The 15,838-nt window shown below is 46.4% G+C and overlaps 1 protein-coding gene across 5 annotated transcripts in view; it reads left to right on the forward strand.

Moving 5' to 3' along the window:
• LOC146191068 (uncharacterized) overlaps positions 1–15,132 on the forward strand; it is a 423,874-nt gene extending 408,742 nt beyond the window's left edge. For all 5 annotated transcript variants that reach the window (XM_084601530.1, XM_084601532.1, XM_084601529.1 and 2 more), the window contains 4 exons: positions 2,330–2,565; positions 4,591–4,841; positions 7,942–8,076; positions 12,724–15,132. In XM_084601530.1, coding sequence (XP_084457656.1) covers positions 2,330–2,565; positions 4,591–4,841; positions 7,942–8,076; positions 12,724–12,886 — 785 coding nt within the window. In that variant the 3' untranslated portion in view covers positions 12,887–15,132. The remainder of the gene's footprint in view (positions 1–2,329; positions 2,566–4,590; positions 4,842–7,941; positions 8,077–12,723) is intronic.
• The last annotated feature ends 706 nt before the right edge of the window (positions 15,133–15,838 follow it).

The following is a 15,838-nucleotide window of genomic DNA, read 5'->3' on the forward strand; positions in this document are numbered from 1 at the left end:
AAGAAGCGCCCCTGTCGGAGCCGCACCATGTTAGTGCCTCCTTGTTCGCACAGCTCTCCGCCGTAGTTTAAAAATAAAGAAGCTGCGACGGAGTCTTTGCAGAGAGGCATATACTTACGCTAAGGTGTGTTACTGAGGTCTGCTAACTTAAAACTTGGCCACTGTTTTAGTGAGGGCAAATTTCGCACCACTTGTTATCATCAATCAAAATTTTGGAAGGGATAACACGATATTTTGTTTATCACAAAAGTGTTATCAATGGTGTGGCTGCGTAACAGCGGTGACTATCGTTGCCGAAATTCCGTTTAACACCGATGCAGATTAAGTTTACTGCACCAATCTGTCGCTGTTTTTGCAGAGTGACAACAAAAGGGTAGGGCTGGTAAGCAAAAATGCCTCATTTGCTATTCTTACGTTCCTAGCATGTGTATTAAAGTTTGTACCTAGCGACTTTTTTTTTTTTTCCTATCGTCAGAACAGTCACCATAGTCGGGAGCGCCCCGTCGAACTATATGCTGTCGGCAGCCGAGCGTTTTACTTTGCCGCACTGGCCACAAATGCACTGAAGTCCTAAGCTGAAAGGTGAAAGAAAGCAAAACTGAAGCCGACTTAACGCGACGAGCTCGAATCCAGCATACAGCTGAATTTAGGGTTTAGCGACAGTCAAACGGAGAATGAAAGAAATCCCGTTGAAATCTTTTTTGCACATTGCATGCACCCAGATTTTGGATGAAAACGACATTTTTCTTCAAGGGTGTAGGTAAAAACATCCCCTGAAGAAGCGGCAACGTCCCCAAGGCCAAAGCCGCCCCTAAAAAAAATTTTCTTCCGGAACTCACATGAAAAAAAAAAAAAAAAAAGAAAAAGGAAACACATTTATGCCATTCTTTCTTGGCTTTGAATTAAATGTAATCATCATTGGAACCTGCGTCCTCTGGGGCCCGAAATGTTTACAAGAACTGTTTAAAAGCATGGTGAAAGAGCCATCTGGCTTTTTATACGTTGCGAGGTTCCGAGCTCCGCAGCTCGTTAGCAATCATATATGGCAGGTCTAATAAGTTTGGTAACACTGCCCATTTAGAAAGGTACAAACAGATCGGCGTATGGTAGTCTCCAGAGCCGCCCAAAGCAGAAGACGTCACTAGAATTGCTTTCCAGACCTTCTGGTGACGAGGTTTAACCGTTCTTCTGATGCTGGTGTAGAATTGTGATAAGGGTGATGATGGTATAAGCAGAACGAGGCTTAAAGGGCAACTCCGGAGGTTTTTTGACATTCGAATATTCTGATAAAAATTTTACTGTATATTCTCCTGTCCGTCCTGACGCATTCTACAAAATTTGGACGCCGTACGGTAATCCGCTCGCGCTCAACACGACTTTAAAATATGCTGTTTTCATGGCGTAAGTCGAGACTATTTCTGCCGGCAACACTGAGTTTCTGACGTCACAAACAGTATACCGGCGTTACTGTCCACTTCCCGCATGATCATGAAATTGTGAGGCTTATATTGAACTACTTGAAATATTTTATGCAATGCTTCATGATTTCCATACGTTATTTTCACCATCCAATGCCCGTACGAGTGTTTTTCTAATACTGAGTGTGACGTCACCATTTCGTCACCTGGGACGTCGTTTCTGGCCGTGAAAGCAGTTTCGGTTTTGATTTTCTGTTTTTCTTTTTTAAAAATACTTCTAATTGGAATATCGAAAAGCGATTTTTTGTGTTGGAGTCAGGACGTGCCGAGGAATGTAATTCAATGAAAAACAGAAAATGATGGAAAAACCCCCAGAGTTGACCTTTAACCGGTCGTGCATCATGGACATATTAAAGCATCGCTCCAAGCTTCTCCGGTAAAGCCGGTGGTCAGCTCCTCTTTTCCCCGCAAAGTGATGACGAGGCGCTGTCACTGTATTACCGCTGCCATATTTTTTTTGTCATGGATGCCCGCATCAGTTCGATGTTCGCGGCTAATTCCAAGCCTACAGGTGAAACCGCTGAAATAAAGTTAACATACATCATTCATTATTGCAGCTCGCCACGGGGAAACGTAGTCTACGTCCTATAACGCAAGACTTCAACCCCATTCGGGGACATTTTTTCCTACTTCGCCAATAGGGACATTTTTTTTTTTTCCGGGGACATTTTTTCCGGGGACATTTTTTCCGGGGACATTTGCTCCGGGGACATTTGCTCCGGGGACGTTTTTACCGGATCCCGTTCCTCAAAGCATATCTCAAGTGGCGCTGCCATTTGCAGCAAGTATCACAAACGTATTATTATTGACCAATGCAAAAAGGTCTAACTTGAACTCTTTCTTGTGTGCAGAGCTGGAAGACGTTCGGAGTGCCAACGAGCACTTCTTGCGCATCCGGACGACGGCTCGGTGCAGGGTACCCCGCACGCGCGTAGTGCACGTCAAGGAGTTCTATTCGGATCCGAGCAAGGAGTACCTGCCCCGCTGCACCATCCTGCACCGCTGCGGGGACGACGCCGGTTGCTGCGACAGCGAGCAGTACCAGTGCGTGCCGCGAGCTGTGCAGGAGGTCACCCTGCACTTTTACGTGAGTGCTCCAGTGTAACCGGCGGCTTCGAGATATGCGTATAGTATCAGGCGAAGGAGTCAGGTATAGCGTGCTGCCATTTTGCTTGTTTAGTACGATGTTTTGAAGTCGCATCATGCTACTATTCCAGACAGCACAGTGTCTACGTATCTTGCAACGGCACAGCGCCGACGGCAAAAGCATCGCTTTTGCAAATTTGGCGCAACGAATAAAAGCGCGGCAAAAGGTCGTCATAATTGCAAGGCTTGCCTGAGGTAAAGATCATACATTTGCGCGATCATACACGTGGTACATTTGCCTATATATACTGTTGTGGTTAAGGTAACGTCGCAGTGATTTGTAACTTTTGCAGTCGCGTTTCTAATGAGGCCAGGCACAAAAGTGTATTCTCGTGTGCTGCTTTTTTCTACCTGGTCATGCGTGCTTTCGGGTTGACATGATGGATTTATAGCGCCTGTTACAGTGCGTATGCATTTTTACTGCAAGCGCAGAGCCAAGCTTTAGTGGGGTCATAATACAGAGACATATTAGCTAGAAAAATGAAAAATGGGTAAGCACAGGGAAACGGCAAGCGATGACAAGTGCAGGGACACGTAAAATGTGAAATGTTGGGGTAAGTGGGAAAATTGATCCATTTAAAGTGTATAGGAACACGAGCAATGGCAAGTGCTGTGGGAAGTGCAAGGATGGATGCATCGTTGGTGCATGCACAGGTGCACGGACGGGGTTGCAGGGACGGATACAGAGCTCAGTGCAGTGACAAGTTCAGGATATATGAAGGAAAAAAGGTACCGGTCCAGCGCCTGGGTCGAGAACCTACGCAACTGCAGGTACAAGTGTGGGGACAGAAATAGGACCTAGATAGACTTCTAATTGCACCGGCACGAGTAAACACCTCTGATAATTCTTAATTCATAACACTCCCCCGGCACTCCCCCAATATTACACTTCCCTGCAAAAATACGGTATCTACCATTAAAATTGTTTTCTCTAACATTCTTACGAACCCGAGATGAAGCAGAAACCAATAAGAAGGCGTCATTTTATGTCATAAATACAGAAACGCTGAGTAGTTCAGTCCGTATGGGTTACCTGCCACATTACGCTGTACTATTTTAACAAAAATGCATTTATTGTTTTTGTTTTGAACGCAAACATTCAGTACCATGAAATGGTTCTGAACGGTGTGCATGAGCTGGTGTTAACGTGGCTGATATTCAGAAATTTCTATGGCTCCAGCCTCCGCGAAATAACGGACAATTCGTGAAATTCATATCATAAACAAGAAACTTCCACTTCGGTAAATGTCCGCCTGATTATACTGAGCGCGCCAGCGCGCAAGGATAGTGCGGGGATGCGTGGTCATTTTCTTTTGAAGCTTTTTTTTTTTTTTTTTTTTTTTATGGGGTGATGCGAGAATATTACTGTCTCCTATTTGGATAGAGATGACTCGAATGCCAACGGACGCCATGCGACCGAAGTATTAACTCTGCATGCCGCTGCCGTGCCTCATAAGTGCCGTAGCAAAACACGTTCCCTAAATGCTTAACTTTTACCTCTTAACTTGCAAATTATTTATCATGGTTTTGTTAAGACCACAAGTGTTTACTGAAAGTTGGCGACAGTTTGTATTAATGACGAAAATCACTGTTCGCTAACATTGTTCACGGCGCTTCTTAAGTGTCAAAAGCTAAGTGCCCAACACAACCAGCGTCCCGTTTTACCTTGTTAGTCTGCATGGTTTTCCTATGTTTTCTATATTCTAATTTGCTAACGGTATCATCAGAAACAAAGTGGCCAGTGACGCTGTTCTACTCGTGCAGAACACAGTGCTCTAAAAATCAACACTGCACTCTCGGGGTCGTTTCCAGGACACGACGCCTGCGGTTCAGATAAACGATAACTCTCGCGCGCAGAGATGGTTACAGCACACTTTATATATGTTCCCAAATCGATTCGCCGTCTCCGCTGTGGCCTGCGGCTTCTCCACGTCGAGCGGTTGCCGTTCTTTCCTTGTCCCGGCAGACGATCCACCTGCACAACCAGAACGGCGGCGAGGTTGGGCTGCGCAATTCGGTGACCAAGCTGCTCTTCCCCAACCACACCGAGTGCGAGTGCCAGCCGGTGAACGACATCCCGCGTACGGCGGCTCGGCCCTCAAGGCTAGCCCACTCGGGCGAGCACAACAAAGTGTCGCTGCACGCGCCGTCAGCCGAGGACCCGGACATGTCCGCCGGCTCGGGGATGCACGAGGAGCTGCCCCCCGGTCCACTCAAGTGAGTCGCTGCGGCGAACGGAGACACTTGCTCTTTACAGTTGTTGTTCCCAGTTTAAATCAGCCCGTCATGTAAGATAAACTGCTCTTTTGTTGCGTTCGCTCTTCGCCCCTGCATTTATGTTTGCCGCTTTGAGCCGAGAGAAAGGTACCTGACAGAAGCTTTTAATCAAAGGCAGTGGCGTTGCCATGAAATCAACCCGGAAATGAAGGGATTGACACGGCGCTCAAATGGTTGCAGAGGACATTATGCGGCTACGTCAACGGACAGAAATGGAGCACAGACAGCAACGGATATTTTTTTTTCTTTTTTAGAGCGAATGGTAGGTGATTACCTGATCACTGGCCATGCCGCCTCCGCGCAGGTGCGCATCTGAGTCCGCCTTGTGGTTCGGCGAAGGTGTGTCCAAATTCCAGTAGACGCACTGAAAGTTCATACATAAGAGAATAGGCGCTAGCATTCTAGACGGACGTTGCAATGCTACGACGTTTTCTCAAGCTCTTCGCCTGGAGACGGGAGCAGCAGCGACAGTTGTACGAAAAACACACACACACAAAACAAAATACGCTTGCCGTCTTTCGAAATCCCATCAATACATTCGTGAAGTGACAGAACCGATCGGCCTTCTTCGTGCGCAGCGATGGCTATCCGTTAGGGTGCGTGCGTGGTCGGTGTAATCTGCTCCACGTGACCATAATAGGAAACGGACGAGTGAAAGCGAGGTAAACTCTACACCGAATGTCGAAACGAATCGCTGAGACAAATGAAAAAGGTGCGCGCCGTCCCGTAGCCTCTTCGTCATTGCTCAGGGTGCTTTCCCGAAGGGCGCGCGCGACCTTTCCGTTTTCGCGGTCATTCTCGCAGAGCGATGGGTGTTTAATAAATGGAACTCAATTACACGGGCTAATGCGGACTCCGGGGAGGGAGTCGTCCGCCTACTCGCTTTGTTTCGGCCATGCCGCCAGCTAAGCTGCCAGGCGCGCCGGTGCTCGCGTTGTTGCTGCTCTGCGGCCGCCCGCTCGTGCCTGTGTGTGTGCATTGCCCGCGCGCATGTATGCAGGCTCTCGCGATGCGTGCGGGAGGTGCACGCGCGCTCGATCAGCACTGGTGGTGGTGGCGGGTCGTTGCACCACAGATTGCTCGTGTCCTAACGGTTCCCAACTCTATTTTCCCAAACAGGGGTGGTCCACCGAATTTAGAACGGCCACTTAGGGGGTCTGTCCCTCTCCTCACCCCCCACCACCACCCCGAACGGTGCTTGGGCGCAGAACACAGCAGCCAGCAGGAAGAAGAGCAAGAGCCGCAAAAGAGCCGTCGCCGATTAGGTATTCTGGGCGAGGCTCGTCCGCGAAGGAAGAGCCGAGAGACGCGGGGGTGAGTTGGAGAGGCTGGCTGGCTGCGACAAGATAGATGGCGTCAATATGATCGGAACCGTGCATCTGCGGCGTCTTTTTTCGGCAGGATGTGGTTCCGGCACGCGCTGCGTTTCGGACGGTGGCGGCGCGTCGGAACCGGTGGCGGTGGTGCGTACTTCGTGAAAAGTATTTACTAACTGCCTGCTTCGGGAGCCTGTTCAGATTTACAGCCGATAAATTTATGTTTTATTTATTTTCCTTTCTATCGGTGACTTCTCGCAAAGCACTCAGCTGTCGCGGAGTGGTTTGACGCGATGACTGGGGAGTGTTTTCAGGAAAGACTTGAAATAGAAGACGTGTGTGAGCCAAATGGTAGCGATATCCCAAAAGGGAACTGACGAATGCCAAATGAACCTGTCTTCGGGAAAGTGGAGGGTGCTGACTTTGGCCTTACACTTTCGATCTAGCCCCGCATTGGTAGCGTCTGGAATGCAGCTGACTCATCTTGACAGCTCCACCAAGCTTCCGTGGCTTTCGTCTTCATAAATTTCCGATGCCAGGTTTAACCTTTTTATTCGTCGCTTGCTGCCAAGGAACAGCTGTTGCATTGCACAATTCGTATCTCCGTACCTGACATAGGGAGGCGCTTGCCCAAGAGTTTAGCGTCTATGCCAGGAAATTGCACTCGAAAACGCTAAACTTTAATCAGCCTACAAACCATTGCACAAGTCTCCCTTCCCTCTATTCCGCGTGGTGGGGGCAGCTTACATGGTCAAGCATTCTCCATCGAGGCTATCTCGGTTTCACTTTCAGCGGCGTCACAGCACACACCTGACCCGTGCACTTCGTATTGTTCATAATCGGTAAAGCTGTGTCTATCTTATGATATCATACCGCGGCTTGGTGTGACAGCTGTCATCCGCCAACACCAGACATGTTCAGATTGAGACAGGTGTATTAGACACGTAAGCTTAGAAGCTCGCGGTCTGCCCCTGTGTCTGTACCGAGCCCAGAACCCATGTCCGAGTATATGCGTGGATTGGAAGCCAACTTGAAACCGTGAGCTCATATAGCCACTTTTTTATGTCAGTGTAATCTGTGGATTTGCGGTACATACATGTACTGCGTGATAATATGGACGCAAAAAAGAAAGGTTATGTTTCATGCGCGTAGTGTTCTCTGACACTCGCGCGCCATGCTGCTGGCTGTGTGGGCACTTGGCAGTCAGGAAAGGAAGTCGTTTTGCAATAGATGCAGTCAGCGCTTTAATAACGGCAGCTAAGCGTATCATACTGCTGTACAACAAAAAAAAAAAAAAAAAAGAAAGAAAGAAAAAAAGAAAAAAAAAAGTCTTTTTTGTACGTCCACAGACTGTGAAGACTGCTCTATGTCATCAATTCGCAATGGCCAAACAGGAAGTGGTAAGAGCATACGGAAGTGTTTCAGGCCTGCTTGATTATATGAGAAGCGGTTATATAGTATGACTGCTATGATTTTGCGTCAGGCAACTATTACGAGCGCCGTTTAGCGCTATCTTTTTATTTTTACGAAATTGCCATGGGTTCTTTCTTATAGCTGTATGTTAAACGTATCAACCAAAGGGCACACTCGTTCAAAAGCAACAGCAACAAACAGCAACAAAAGAAAGGGCCAGCGTGATTTGTAAAACAACTTTGGTTAAGATCATTCAAATTGCACGTTTGTTCAGATTGTATAAACTTCAATTCTGCTTTCCCTCGACGCAGGTGCCATAACTGCCCGGAGCCTTTCTCCAGGCGACTGTACGAAGACGGGCGCTGCAGCTGCGACTGCTTCGAGAAGCAGAAGCGGTGCCTGAAGATCAAGAGAGGAAGAGAACCGCTGGGAGACCTGGCTAGAAGGCACGTGGCGCCTTCCTCTTTTGTCCTTTCTTTCTCTAGGTGCCAAACGCAGCCTCGAATTCTGCTGGATACACTAAACTCTAATCGGCACAACTACAGACGAGATTAACACAAGACCCACCAACACGCGGCGCCTCCGTGGGTGTCGGTCCTCATCGTCTCCTGACCGTTTTCTGCTGGGCCAATAGATGTTAGAGTTGCAGCATGTGAGTTATTCACAGACAGGTCTTCGGAAGCACTCGCACACACTTATGGGAAAGCACAAGTTGCGTTTTAATTTTTAATTATTCAGATTGAGTAACGTTGTGCAAACGGGCCCCCCATCGCACAACACTATAACACTTCGAAAGGTGCACCGTTAAAGCATCACTTTTCGAGAATTTCGCGATATTCAAGGATTCAAATCTACATAGGCTATAGGTAATGCATGCAAAGTTTTTTTGCGCTAACTAGCAAACTGATGGCGTAATCGACGATTAAACCTCGAGCTTCTCCTCACAGCATTGAAGTTCTGCGGAGAAGCTTGGTGATAACGTCACGGACGGTAATATTTCTGATGTTTGTTATCTTCGTCCACGTCCTGCTGCGCCTTTTCTAACGGTGCTAATCAACATTTCTAGCGTCTTGTTCTTGGCAGCCTTGTTTCCATTTTTTAAAACCAAGTGTTTTATGCAGGAAACGTACCAGTACCGTCAATGACGTCATCACGCGTCCCTCACCTGTCGCTGTGCAGTGCGGTGAAGCCTAATAGCCGTCGCGGTTTTAATCGCTAATCGCGCCATTGTTTCAAATGCTAGCGCCAAGGTACTTCGCATGCTTTAAGTGCAAACTATAACCATTCACCCGCTCGAAGCTCATTGAAATCTAAAACCGGTGAAGCTTCCCTTTAAGGTAAGGACGGTTACGTAAGGAAGAACAGGATTCTTTAAACGCTTGCACTGTGTGTGCCAACAGATCAGCTCGCCGCACGCACACTCAACCATATACGCAGGCGTATGTTTGACAACAAAAAATGAAGTCGTAATTTAAAAGTGCGCTTCTTTTACGTCGCGGCTGCAAAAGGAACTACGCACTCAGCCTCAAAGTGCCGGCATATTGCACGTGAGATGGTTATGCGTTACTTCTGTTTCTCGGGCCGTGGATATCCAGTGTCCACCTACTGTGACCTTGCGTGGGGCCATACTGGAAGCAATGCTGCGCAAGGCATCGACGGAGTGACCTCAGCGGTGCAGTACAGCTTCCGTCCTCTCGCGTTGGGGACCAGACCGGTCGGATAGCACTCTCACTGTTTGTGTGCTCTGGCATGATTGAAGAGGAAGATCGTTATCGTGGCAAGGCGACAGACGGTTGTATATTTGCGATGTCGGGGGCAACGCCTTTGAAGGCTGGCTTCGAGCGGCCCTCCCTGAAAGGCGTTCGGTGTCGTCCGCCGCCAGACTGGCGGCAGCGTGCAGTCGGCGTTGCCGACTGCAAAAGCGCGGCCAGCTGTTAGCGCTCTTGGCGGAGAACGGGCTGCGGAGGGAGCAAGGAACTCTTCTAGATTACTAATGAGTTGTGTGTCGTTGACTTGACTCACTGACTCTGCAACTGAATCGGCAAACTGTGCATTAAGTTGTAAGCACAACTACCGCGTTTAGGCTCCAGTTATATCAAATCATCTGCATTGAATGAATACAGCGCTGTGAAGTATAAACGACCTACACGTAAGTGCATGAAGTCCTTCCCACTGACCAAAATTAACTAAATAATCCTTAAATGAATATTGAATATGCATCTGAAACTGACAAAAAAAATGCTAGATAGAATGGCAGCGAATTTATTAGTTTAACGGTTATTCCAACCATTTCAGAAATAGACAACGGCTTTATTCATGTTTTGACTTTTATTTCTTTTTATTTCTGCTCAGGATTTAGCTTTTCACTTTGCAAATGCCATAGACACTATGTCGACGACGTCCAAAACCGTATTGCAATTAGCTTCGTACATGTACAGGTGCGGACGTAAGTAAACGGAGCACGCTATTTTGTTCTAATTGCAACCCTGTTTTTCCTATCGTAAATAATGAAACGGTATTTGTACTTGAGGAAGCGCACTAGCGTCGCCTTCAGATTCCACATACCACCGCTGCCAGTCTCAATTAGGCAACGCGTGAAAAATAGTTAACGGCAATGAAGTGCTCCGTTTACTTCTGTCCGCACCTGTACATTCTTAGATCATAGACGAAGCACAACGGCAATCTCGAGAGGCGAACATTTAATGCTAAACTGGTCAAATAAGCCCACAATGCTGAGGACAATTATTCTGATAATGGAGCTTTCTTTACGGTTCCGAAATTGTACTTCGGTCAGAAAAAAAGTAACTGGACTATGTAATAATACCGGGTAATAAACCGGGTAATAAAACCGTAAAGCGCAGATGTTGATTTACTACCCTATGGATCTAGGTCTACCGTTACAGGGCCGGAAAAGACGCTTATTGCACCTTATTATTGGTAGATTGGGGGTTTTTTTTTGACAAGCCTCCTCCTTTGCCTCCTTTTTGTAGAAGGCCAAGGCCAACAAGCGGTCTTCAAGTTTTATACACTTTGCATTGCCTCGTCACAATCCCCCTGTGTTCTTATCGTGTGCTAAGTCTGGTAGATTTTTTTTTTATTTTCTGGGAAGAAATTATTGTTTTGACTCTCCGCAGAAATTGGCTGATAAACTCATAAAAGAATGTTTTGCTGATTTTTTCTTACGCGGTACAACGCGTTGCTGAAACATTTTTTTTTCTTTTTTTTTTGCGATATTGCAGCTAGTTTGCCAGAAAAGTGACTGGTACTGGCGGCGTCGCGAAAACTACGCGCATCAGATTTCGAATGAAAATTGTGACGCAACCGTTCTTTGTGCACCGTTCGGGGTGGTACGTCATACCAGTTCCCTTCCCATATAGCATCCATCTGCTAGCGAAATTGCTAGCTTACGACAAGGATTCAAACTGACGACATATGTACGCACCTGTAATTGTATGCCGTTCATTGTGTGTGCAGGTGTCCTCCGAGAAGTGAGGCTCATATCGTGTGCGTCTTACTTTCCCCCAAAACCAAACCAACTAAATAAAAAATGCGGAATGAATGGGCGGTGTTAAAGGCGATATCGTGTCTTCTTTAAGGCTAACTTGGGTGTTCGCTGAGTGGCTGAAAAGCTATTATATAGATGTAGAGGGGCGACTTTTTAGGCAACCCTCGCCAAGACGATGGTCAGAAGTGTTCGGACTTTGGCGACGGCTTCGACCATTCGGACGAGCTTCATTTGTTTCTTTGAGTCGGATCTGAGTTGCAGGGCCTGCGAGTTGTTTGGGTCTCTATTACTCCCCTTTAAAGACTGAGGACGTTCCCAAATCATCTGTTTGAGACCAGCCCTTTCTATGCATTTCTACATTTATCTGTATACTGCTTTGAATATTGAATACTGTATATATATATATATATATATATATATATATATATATATATATATATATATATATATATATATATATATATATATATATATATTGGATTGGGAAAGAGTTTATCTAAAAGTTGCTTTAATATTTTCTGCTGGTGGCTATTCAGTTTGTCTAGCCTGGACTGCTGCAAAAATTCTCTGTTTAAATAGGCCGTATCTACCCGTAAAATGGCCGGCTAGCCCTGTGTTGCCAGCTCGGAAAGTTGTATCCTTATTTTCTTTTTCTGCGGAGCATTTTGTAAAACAAAGAAGGCGGAATTTGAAACCAGTAGGAAGATGACTACATCTTGGAACTTATCGTTACCCAGTGCAAAATCTGGTAGATTTCTTTTTGCATCACTTTTTGTAACTTTATGCATTACTTGTATAGATGTGAAAATTTTCTTCGATTCAGTCACAACGTCAGACAAGCGATTCTTCAGCTACCACACTTCTTATTTGTAACGGGCGGAATCCACATGATTAGAAGTTGACATGTTTCTAAATAACCTACAGTCGCGGACAGAAGGGCATGAATCACGCCTTGGGGTCAAAGTCTTCTGAAGAATTTCCTAGTAAAATGTAATGCGTGTTTAATGAATATGCAAAAGTATTCATAATGTCCTTGCACATAAAGCACAGCAGAGTTTGGACGTGGAAGCTTGGCGTACTACATTGCCCTGTCCGTTGACTGTACAGGAAGTATATATATGAGCAGTATTGTGAATTACACCCAATTCACAGCGCACCTGGAAAACAGTGGCTATGATGTTGACTAGAATAAACGAATATTGTTTCCCTTAAGTCGCGGCGGACTCATCGGGACCGAATTTTACGTATGAATTACAGGAATGAAAACACGATTATGTGAAACTGATCTGACATGTGCTTGCTGTATAGTTCTTTGCTTAACCGTACCGCGGTCGAAAAAAAAAAATCGTCCGCGTGGAGAAAGCAGAGGAAACGAGGAAACGTGCATGAATGCCAGCTGGCTTTTGATCGACTAATTACAGTGGGCTGAAAGTCAGTCGAGTCCTATAATTTTGCTTTCATTATTTCGTCCTTGCGAGCACTGCGAGTCAGAGTGATTCGCCCGCAGCGTTTGAAGGATTGGGGACAGCTGCGCGGCGAGCACAAACGCTAACCAAGTTGCCTATCCGTGTCACGTTTGCGTGCGCAGGTGCGTCGAGACGCAAGACTGTCACGTGCCCGAATGCGAGTACGGGTTGTACGACGTGGACTCGGGCCGCTGCCCCAAGAGACCGGACTACTGGCCCAAGCACGTCGCCGACCGAAGGGTTCACCCGCATTCCCACAGATGGCAGTACTTCGAGCGCGACTGAGCACCGGCCGACAACGACGACGACTGCGACGACTACGACGACGAAAACCGTCGTCTCCGCTGCCATTGTTGCTTCGTTCGCTCGTTTTATTACCTTCTCGCTCTCTCGTCTCCCGGCAACAGCGCAAGCATGCGGTAGCCCCGCGACCACCGGGCATTCCAGTCTGACCAAAACCGAGCACCCCCCGCATCGTGTTCATCGCAGCTTTCGGTCCGCCCAGTGGACGAATCCTTGTGAACTTTGAACTGTCGGTGGACGAAGGAAGCGAGCACGTCCGGGGTTGAAAGAGATGGATGAGGAGGAGAAGAAGACGACGCCGCCGCGAATATCGAAAACGTTGTGGACTTGTTTTTATGTTTTTGTGTGCGTAAGCTGGCGACATTGTCTATGCCATCTCCCGTTACAGCGCTTGTTTTGTTTTGTGTTCGTTCGTTTTTGTGCGTCCTTTCGTTATTTAAAGTTCGGCTCTGGGCAGGGCCTTCGCACAGATCCTTCACGTCGCAGACGTGCCCCTACACTAGTGTATAAATCTGCATACATCAAAAAACGCACGCGCACACACACTCACTGAGTACTTGTTATATATATATATTTACTCGCAGATTTTACGTTATTTTTCTTTTTACGTAAAGCTGCACACTTGTGACGCATGGAGCTATGGAGAGGTAGTAACACTAAGCATGCTTTTGTTCTGAAACAAGGACGACTAACGCAGACTTCAGCTCAAGCTGTCATTATCAAACTGTGCAAGTGAGAAACTTGTCTCCATTTTTCAAGGGCGAAGATTGTCGACTTCCCTTTTCCCGTTAAACATAACTTGGCTTGAGAAGAATGTATATGCTTTCCTTGTGGATAATCATGGAAGCTCCTTTCTGGTTGCTTTGACGAAAATGAAGAACAATGACGCTTTTTTTTTCCGCAGCATTTTCATGTTATGAAATACATAACCCATCTTTTCGGAATGCAAAGAAATGAAGTGTTACACAGCTCATGCAATATATTCATCGCTCGCTGCGCACATTTGCCTGTTATGATGCTAACAACTTATGGAAGGTGACGCAGACTGTTACACACACTGAGCTTGTTACAAGTTGTTTCTGTCTTTGGTCTGTTACCATTGTACACCCTGTTTGGAACCTCACACTGTTCTACACGCCAGCTAAATCCGCCTTTTCATTCGTCATATCGCCATTTGCGTGCTCGTGCACAGCTTAGATATTTGCCCTTGTACAAACAAGCCCTAGTGAAAAAAGCCGCATGAGTCATAGATTTATCATACTAAACTCATACAAATGTCAACAATCTCATATATTTCTCATAGGTTGAACGAGATTTGTATGAGATGATATGAGATTTGTACAAGTTTAGTATGAGAATTTGTATGAGGTTATTGTGACTCATGGGGATTTTTTCACTAGGGAGGTGTTGTCTTGCCTCACATTCTAACTTAAGCTCTCTCACTGCCTCACGTTTCTACTTTTCATACCTCGTGAAAACAAGTATCTCCCCGGTGTCCGGTAGTAGAAAACTAAAAACAGACACGAAGAGTTTCCCTTCTCACCTAGCTGTAGATGCTTTAGTCAGTCGCATGAGCGATGCCTTTAATAGTGCAGCAATATCTTACTCAGAACGTACTGTCTATTGTCTTCACTGTCTAGTAGTTAATGTAGTATCTATTTTGTTGTAATAATGTTACCTAATAGCCTTGTATAGCTACACTGTGATGCTGGTCAGCCTCTATTAAAATATGCTATGGTGTCTGGTTAGCGGAGATTCCTGTCCGCAGCCTGTATGCAGCGAAGTATCCTCATACGCATAACTTTCGAAACTAACTTGCTGTGACGCCTAAAATCTAGTTGGATCTGAGAATACGCGCTCAGAAGTAGTGTAATGCAAGCTGGTTCCATTAAAAACCTCCCTTACAGCTCGACAGCGACTAGCTGCTAGTAACTTTACGCATATTTAATTCCAGAGAAGCTGTGTTGCTGTGGTTCTGAGCAAAACGTCATGGTTATTTAGGCAGCCGAGCTATTGTTTATTTTACCTCTCTGTTCCAGCTCTACCGCTACGACAATTATTTTCAAGTTTAGGAGCCAAGAGTTTTTTGAGGACTGTTTCCATTTCCATAGTGTACCGCTGCTGGAGGCACTGGCTCCACGCTCCACTGTTTTGCCGCGAGTACGCTGTCACGTGCGAAATGTAACGCGCACTTTTAGAGTCTGGAATAAAGACGTTGTGCTTGTGTTTACGAGTCACTTTTGTCGCCTTTTGTCGGGCTTTGTTTTCCTAGTCTGAGAGTTCTTTGAAAGCCTCTGAAGCAGCAAGTTAACTCCGCACACGTGCAAATGTGCAAGTGGCGATTATAAACTAAATGCGCGATATCGAGCGAGGAGTTGAGGAGGAAAGACACACGTAAGTTGGCGTGACCTTCGCTCCTGGATGCCAAAAGTACAGTGAACTGGATTGTATAGTGTAGCGGACGGGGGTCTCCAAAAACGACGCTCGTTTCGGGCCAATTTCAAGATAGTGCGACAGCAGCGCCTTCAGAAAACCTACGGATTACAATGGCGTTTTAGTAGCTACTGTTTTGTTCGCAAAAAAACTGTCAAAGTACTGGATATGTAGCCAAAAAGAAATAATGTTTTGTTATGTATTAGGCACGCGGCTAAATATAACATAACCATTCTGTTTGCAGACGACTTTAGGAACGCCATAGCAATTCGTGTGAAGGCCTTCGACTGCGTTGAACATGGATACTTGTTCACCGTGCTCCGCTCATTTGGGTTTCCTGACGAATTCGTTCAGCTCGTGTAAATGCGTTCAAGAGTAGTCGACAGCAGCGCCGCCGCTTCGTTCGCCATTTTCGAGGTTTGGCGCCCTATTAGGAAATCACTCCCGTCCGCTACACTGTGTATTCTGTGTACACGGTGTGTTCCCTGTACCACAAGTGCT

Source organism: Amblyomma maculatum, chromosome 4, assembly GCF_055883805.1.
Source record: "Amblyomma maculatum isolate TAMU_Amacu chromosome 4, ASM5588380v1, whole genome shotgun sequence".
NCBI lineage: Eukaryota > Metazoa > Arthropoda > Arachnida > Ixodida > Ixodidae > Amblyomma > Amblyomma maculatum.